Source organism: Condylura cristata, unplaced genomic scaffold (assembly GCF_000260355.1).
Source record: "Condylura cristata isolate star-nosed mole 26May11 unplaced genomic scaffold, ConCri1.0 scaffold00004, whole genome shotgun sequence".
Classification (NCBI taxonomy): domain Eukaryota; kingdom Metazoa; phylum Chordata; class Mammalia; order Eulipotyphla; family Talpidae; genus Condylura; species Condylura cristata.
The window spans coordinates 8,511,555-8,519,403 of record NW_004567105.1 but is presented as its reverse complement, the minus strand read 5'-3'; the positions used below and the strand labels follow the sequence as shown (position 1 = coordinate 8,519,403).

The window sequence follows — 7,849 nt, the reverse complement described above, 5'->3', positions numbered from 1 at the left end:
CAGCATAGCAGCTGGAAAGGGAGCGCCTGGCACACCCACAGTTCCTGCACAAGCACACGGGGTAATGAAGCAGGCCCTGGCAGGAATCAGAAGGGACCCACTCACAGAGTGCGGGGTGGGGTCACTCGGCTGAGGCCAGGGTGGAGGGAGGAGTCAGCCCTGGTGGTGTTCCTGTGGGGGGAGACTTGTTGAGTGTGGGTAGATGTTAATGAGAGTTGCAAGCACAGGAAAAAGCAAATGCCTTCTCCCTCCCCCCACGCCCCCCACCCCCCCCCCCTTTAACATTTTATATCCACTACTTTTTTTTTTATTTAAAGATTTATTTATTTATTCGTACAGAACTGGGGTACAGGCCAGAGATGCGGAGGGTGAAAGGATTCACCAGAGACAGAGTGGGGAGCAGAACAGGCAGATCGAAGAAGTCTACTGCTGAGGGGAGCAGCGGGCGGGTCAGGAGAGGTCTGCCGCGCCAGGTGGTCACCTCGGGGGCAGGCGGGATCGAACTCATGCGGAAGCGGCTTTAGCTTCTTTGTGCTGTGCCTTAACCCGCTGCGCCGCCAAGGAGGGCCCCCCACTACCTTTTTTAACCTTTTACATCCACAACCTCGTGTCATTCCTTCCCTTCCCCCCCCCCACTTTAAAACAGGGGTCTTTTTATTCCCATTTTACTGACGAGGGAGCCAAAGATTAGAAAGACAAACCTTTACGCGTCGGGATTCGAACCTGTGCTGAAATGCGGGACTCGCTCCGTCCGGCCTCCTTCCTCCCGCACCCTGACCTTAACTCGGCACGTGCTGGGCCCGGGTCCCCCTCCACATTGTCCCACTTAGTCCTGTTTGGGGAGAGCGGACTGGGGGCCTTTTCGAGGGACCGCGGGAAGCCGCGCTCGGTTTGGGGTCCGAGGTTAGAGACCCCCCCGGCACAGCTTTAGGGACCCCGCCCGCGCGCCCCGCCCCTTCCGCGGCCCGGCCGGCGCTGCCTCTGTCCATGGTCAAAGCACCCGGGGTAATCCGCCTTTCTCTTCCGCCCGCCGGGCTCCATTCATATTCTAATCACAGCGCGGCCGCCCGGCGAATGGCCACTTTATCGGGGCCCTCAGAGGCTCAGCCTGCCCCCCCCCACTTCCACTTCCAGCCCCCCAGCTCCTCGCCCCCCTCTTTCTGCACTTTCAACTCAGCCGAGGAGGGGGTCCCTGGGAAAACCTCGTCCCCACTTGGACGCTGGGGCTTCTCACAAACTTCGCGGCCGGGTGGGGGGCGGGGGCGAAGGCGGGAGGAAGGAGGGAGGGACTGAGACACAGACAGACTGACAGACAGAGTTACGGGAAGAGGCGGGGGCGGGGGTGTCCGAGAGACCGAGGGGGATAGAGACTCAGAGGGACAGAGTTCTGGGGAGAGACAAAGAGACGTGGGGGCAGGGGCTGGACAGGGACAAGCAGCCAAAAAAGGAGAAATAGAGGGACACAGAGCACGAGAGGAGGACCGCGAGGGACAGAGACGGGGAGGTGGGGGGGGGGGAAACGGGGTGAAGGCGATAGACGCCGTGGAAGACAGAAAGTTCTGGAGACAGCCAGCCTCTCACACCCCGCCAGAGGCCTTCTCGCCCAGGTTGGGGGATGGGGTCTAAGAGCAGTAGCCCCCATCTCCGCTCCACTTGTCCACGCGTGTCCGCGGACCCGCGTGGGAGGGAGTTTTCGCATACCTCCTCCCGCACTCCCAGGGCGCCCGCTCAAAATGTAAGCCGGGACCAAACGGGGGGCGCAAACGGAGAGGGGCCCCACTCGTGGCCGTGTCAGCAGCACCGCAGGCGCCCCGGAATCCCCTGCCACCGCCCTCCCCGCACCGCCACCCCCGCCCCCATGCCTGCACCGCGCCGGGTCCGATCCCGGGAGGGATGAGGAGGGGGAGGGGACCACAGCTAAGCCAATTTTGATTTTGCCTATAATGAGTGCCGGGCGAAGGCTGGAGAAGGCCTCTGGAACTTTAAATAAGAAAAACGTTGCTAATGCTATAATAGAAGGGGGAAGTCGGAGGGCTGGGATTGCGTCGCTGGGAGCCCCCCTTTTCGGAGGCGGCTTTTCTTATTCAAAACAGGCCCACAATGGGCTTCACAGTGCGCCTCGCCACGGCCCCATCTGACGAGCGGCCATTCATCAGGCCGGCTGGCCTATCAATGACATTGCTCCCATCGGGGCTCCTATAAAATGATGCTTTTTCCCATGAAACATCCGCAAACATTTTGACGGGTTTGGCTTTGCCCGGCTGGATTACTGAGTGTCCCCTTGCTAGATCGCTCCTCTTCCCCTTCTGCGCCAGCTCTCCCTTCTCGCTCTCTGCTCTTTTCTTCTGTCCCTTTTCTTTCTTCTTCCTCTTTCTTTTCTTTCTTTATCCTTTTTGCCCTCGCACGCTCCGTCTCTCTTCCTCCCCACCTTGCCCCCCTTCCTTCCTGGGCATCTCTAGCACAGGGGATCCCCAAACATCAGGACTTTTGGGGGGCGCCTGTGCTGTCCATGGGAAGAGCATGCATTGTGGGTTACTGGAGGAACCCGACATGGATTCCACAGGTTAGTCCTACTGGTGGGGGTTGGGGGAGACATTGGGAGGGAAAGAAAAGGGAGAGAGGGAACTTCAGAAAGAGTTGCAAAAAGTTCAGAAGGGTCAACTTGACAGTGGAACCCCGGAAAATAACGGAGACCGTGCACAAGCTTTCAAGCTGGCGAGTAATGCGATGTGTGGATGGGTGAGTGTATGTGTGTGCGTGTTTGTGAATGTGTGTGTGTCTCGGCTCGCGCAAAGGAGCGCGCTTAGCTTGCCCAGGACACAAAGTTACATAAAGATCCACTGGCTCGCGGCGAGCTCGCCGCTCCACTTGTAGAAACTTTGCGAGCCGACCGCCCCCTCTCGGGCCCGGCTCCTCCCCCGGGTTTGGGGGCGCCGGAATAGCGGTGCGCTCTGAAGCTGGAGTCGAGGGCCAGGAAGCCGAGCGGAACGTTCTGGGAGGCGGGGGCGGGTGATGGCTTCGCACAGCACTAAAAGGTGGGGACCCCGACTCTGGCTGGTGAAGATGCTCAGTTGGAAGGAGTGGAGGCGGCGAGCCCGGTGGTCCCAGGGCCCCGGCGCCGGCCGGGAAGTGCGAGCTCCGGGCCGGGGGTCCCTCGCTAGCTGTAGCCTCCCTGCGGCGAAGCGGCCCCCGTCTGTGCGCTGGGCTCAGGGGCTGTAACCCTGGCGGAGGGAAGGCTGGACGCCGCGGGCTGGCGAGGCCTGGAGTCAGAGTCCGCAGGCTGCTGGGCGCTTTGGAGGCTGTTGGCTGTGGGCATCTGTTTTGGGGGGCTTGCCAGTCGGTAATGACCGATGAAGGGAGCCACGGAATCTCATGCAACGAAAAGGCCAGCGTCTGGGTTCTTTCGCTGCTAGAGCCTTCTTCACCTCCCTCTCCCGGCACCTTTCCAGAGCCAAACTGCCAGATCTGAGCAAAACCCCTACATCCCAGGGTGAAGAAGTTCTTTGGAAGTTCACCTCCTCCCCCAGCTGCAGGCTCCCACCCACTCTGCCCCAGTGCCAGCGAGGCTGTAGCCTGGGGTTTCTTGAGAATGGTAGTCTGGGAGAGGCAAACACTGGGTGAGGAGCACTGCGCAGCCCAGCCGAGGGAGCCCCTTGACGCACAGCTTGGGAGGAAGCCTGGGAGCTTCACTGCAGGCTTTGCAGGGTAGAGCAACAAGTGCCTTCTAGCCTGAGCCATACCCTAACACCAGGCATCGCTGCCCTGTGCAGATCAACACCAAACTAATGTTCCCTCACCTCAACCTAAAACAGGCTGGAAATGGATGCGGTTTAAGGGCAGGGGTGGGGAGGGGGGCGACACCCTGACGGTCTTTTTAGGTCCTGAAGAAAGATTGCTGACCTTGCCAGGCTACTCTGTCCAGGTTGTGTGGCCGGGACACGTCACCTCTTCTGCCAGGGATGTCTTCAGGCAGAGCAGTTGTCTGCCTCTGATCCCAAGAGTTAAGTCCTCCTCCCTCTGCTGTGCACCCCTCCACAGTGGGTGCAGGACCCCTGGGAGTGGAGAAAGGCTGAGACCTCAAGAACTCACTATCTGCCATGACAGAAGCCAAGCAGAGGTATTGCTTGTGGAGTCATCTGGGACCCTGCTGGGGTCTGCTCCCCTGGCAGTCAAGGCTCCCAGAAAGGGAAAAGAACCCCTCCCTCCATATTTTTTACGTCAACTGCTCACAGCATTATGCACCACCTGAGCACCCCACCTTCAGAAGCAAAGATCCTTCAGTAGTCCACATCTGCACTGTTTAGGTCCAAGTAGTTGCTCACATGTGGGGGTCACTCGTATCCGCACCCTCTACTGCCCAGCTGGGGGTGTCAGTCGCCCCCTGCACAAGACAAGTTTCTCGGTGCCTTTTGGGCAATGCTGCGGGCCTGTGGAAACCTTCAGTCTCCCACCCTCCGTTCAGCAGCGAGTGGCCCATGGTGGCACCTGCCCCTTCAGCCCTCAACTACAAATACCCCAAACGGGTCTGAAACCGAAATCCTTTCCTCATCCATTCCTTCTGCCTTTCAAAATTGGAGATGCCCCTAGATCACTATCCTGGACTCAAAATTAAAAGTTTTGGGGAGTGGCAGGGAGAAGAAATGACAGGCGGCCCTCGCACTCGCAAAACGGGCGGCAGGAAAGTGCAGGTATGCGCGGTTCGGCCCACAAGCCTTCCCTCGCCTCCTTTCCAGAGAACTTAATCCAATTAGCTTTCCTCCAGAGTTCGCCTTGTTATGTAAAGGTTCTTTCCCCCTCCCCGGCTTGCTGGGGCTCGCGGCATGGAGCCGTTGGGTTCCCCTCCTTTGACTGCCGAGTGCCCACGACCTGAACCACGAATATTATTTTTGTTATTTTATTTTGAAAGGGTTTGAACAATCGAGTCGCAGCAAGTGCTGGGGCGAAGTCAGGAGCGCCCAGGATCAGAGGGGCCCGCGAGTCGGGCCTCCGTTCCCTACTCTTAAAAGGAAAAACCCTGCCGAGTGCCTCGGTCCGGGCGAGCAGTTTTGCAGGGCCGGGACTCTAGTGGTCTGCCTTGGGGCCACTTCAGCGTGACCTGCGGAAACGCGCCCCTTTGTTCGGCGCACCGAGCCGGTAATATATTCCTCGAGTTTTTCCAAAATACTCAACAAGTGTGGTGCTAAAACAATGGCCCCGTCGGGGGAGGCCCGGGAGCCGACGCGCGCCTCCTGGGCCCTCAGCTCGCTCGCCCCAGCACCACAAAGCCGGCGCCCCCTCCCCGGAGCTCCGGCCGGCGGGGAAGGCCTTAGGCGCGCAGCCGGGGCCGTCCGAGCGCCGCGCGGCGGGTGCGCGGTTTACAGTTAGGTCGCGGCAAAGCCTCGCGTGGCCCGCGCCTCCCACGCGGCCCGCGGCCTCCACGCGTTAGTGGCCCGCGGGCCCAGGCCTGCCCAGGCGAGCGTTGCTCAGTAACTCAAGGCACCTGGCAATTCGAGAACGACGTGGGGGAAGCAGGTAGAATTTTAGGCCACCGAGAACGTGTGCAAAGTGAACGCGGCGGGGGAGGGGAGACGACGCAACAGAAGGGCTGTTTCTTCCTAACCGGGATGGTGCGTTAGAGAAGGGCACGGCCGAAGCCAACTGAACACGTCTGCCTCGGCCCATTTCTGTTCGGTCCTCCAGATCCAGAGCTGGGGTCAGCCCACAGTACCCCTGGAGCTGGATTTAAGCCCCCCGTGCCACAACGGCGGGAAGGCACGCTGGTCTGCAGGCCCTCGGCTCACCGCAAGGCCCCATCTGGCTTGGTGGGTCCTCAGGTGGGAGCAGATATTGGCCTTGGCGCCTGGCACGGGGGGGACAGAGAGTGCCCGGGTGGGGAACGTGCCCAGGGCTTCCTGCACCCTTGCCCTGGCTCTGCCCTCGCAAAGAGCTGCCGGGTCTGAGGAACCAGGCGGAGGACTCCGGGGAGCAAGGGGTCGGGGGTGCGAGATTTGCTCTCCGGCCCTTCTCCGGTGTGTGTGCGCGCGCGCGCGCGCGCGCGTGTGGGTGTGTGTGTGAGAGAGAGAGAAAGAGAGAGAGAGTGTGTGTGTGTGTGTGTGTGGCCGGCGAGAGGGTCTTGCACTCCCCCGCCCTTGCCACCTGCCAAGCGCCGGCTTCTGGGTTTGGCAACGGGGTCAAGTGAGAGCCGCGCGGTCCGCGCCCTCAGGTCCGAGGCTGCAGCTGGAGGCAGCGCCTGGCTGCGCGCAGGCCGGGCCGAGGACACCCAGCACACGCCTCCTCAGGCCTCCGAGCCCGCGCGCCTTCACACCCGGCCCGCGGGGCCCGGAGACCCGGAAAAGTTTGCCGGGGCCGCCGGGCCGCCAGGCCCCGGGATTTCCATAGCTGCGCCCGCCCCCCCCCCCCGCCCTGGCGCGTCGCCATGGAGACTGCTGGAAGTTGGTGGTGGAAAACAGACCCGGCGCAAAGCAAAATATTATGAGTGCAGTTGGGGTGACTTCAGGGGGCGGGGGGCCGGAGGGTAGGAGCGGGAGCCAGAGGCCCGGGCCGACAACAAAGGGCCGAGCGCTAGGAGGAGCGGGGACTTTGCGCGGGGCCTCCCCGCCGCGGAGTGAGAGCCGGCGGGGCCCGCTTCCCAGAGGCGCGGGGGCTCAGATTCTCTCCAGCGGTTGCACCTTTTCTCGGGCCGCCCGCGGGCCCTCCGCCCACCCCTCCTCTGCGGATTCCCTTCAGCCCCCTCGGGGTCCCGAGGTTAGGCGCCAGCTGGGCAGGGCGCCCGCCTCGCCCGCGAGCTGCAGGCTCACCACCGAGAAAGGCTCTGGCGCGTCTTCCCCACGACCCGTGGGTCGACCGGGAGGAATTTCTCACCCCTCCTAGTCCCGACGGATGTGAAGGGGGGGGGGGTAGGATGAGGCGGGGAAAGAGAAGAGGTGGAAGTACGGCTTACAAATCTTGGGGACCCAGAAAGCTCTTACCTGATCTTTCTTTGTGCATGGGTCAAGGTCCGAGTTATGATCCCGTCTCGGCCACTTGTAATGTTACACTAGGGGAATCTTCCAGCTTTGACAACGTTCCTTTTTACTGCCTGTGACTTGAAAAGCGGGACAGCTCAGTTAGGGGATCTCTGCCCTGTATGGGGCAGTCCTGTGTGAAACTGGTGCCCACCATCGAAACGAGGGGCACGGTCGAAACCAATAATGCACCAACATTAACGCGGCATCTTTAAAAGTCTAGCATTTCTCTTCTCAGGTTCACCTGAGACGGGTTCCTTTAAGAACCTCATTTTCGGATCCACTGAAATGCCTCCTGATGATAAAACCAACTTTCCCAGGCTCTCAGCTTTTGCAGGGATGGCTTAAGTGGGAAAGTGCTGCCAGCAGCAGGGAATCAGTCTCCAGCCTTCCGGTTGAAGCTGTCACACCTCCCCACCGCTCCAGGTGATCCCTAGTGGGGGCAGAGAGCCCTCCCCCTTCTCCCAGAGACTCAGATGCTTCATTTGTAAAGGAATGAACCGGACGTAAAGATCACTGTGGCTTATCTAGAATTCTGCCACTCCCTTACCTGCCTGTGTCCTTCTGCTGGCATATGTGTGACACTGGCCTGGTACTTTGTTCACCAAGTACAGCCATGGGTCCTCACAGGAGCTCCAGGGGGTGTCACCCCTGGGACCTGACTCAAGTTCAGGGTTTGGCTTCCATTCCAGAGTTTTCAGATGGTGATTCTGAGTCAAGACGGTGTGTTTGTCTGTCTGGGCATCTGTGTCAAAAAGACCAAGTGTGTATCCATTGGTGACATCTCAAGTTAGGATGTCACAGGACAGGTCTCCACGTGCATGTGCCCGGTGAGCCACCCCCAG

General features: G+C 60.5%; 1 protein-coding gene across 1 annotated transcript in view; it reads left to right on the top strand.

The window, feature by feature from the left end:
• The first annotated feature begins 2,132 nt into the window (after positions 1 to 2,132).
• Positions 2,133 to 7,849, top strand: part of RFX4 (regulatory factor X, 4 (influences HLA class II expression)) — a 116,030-nt gene continuing 110,313 nt past the window's right edge. The window contains exon 1 of the mRNA XM_004675723.1: positions 2,133 to 2,563. Within this exon, the coding sequence (XP_004675780.1) occupies positions 2,521 to 2,563 (43 nt within the window). The 5' untranslated portion in view covers positions 2,133 to 2,520. The remainder of the gene's footprint in view (positions 2,564 to 7,849) is intronic.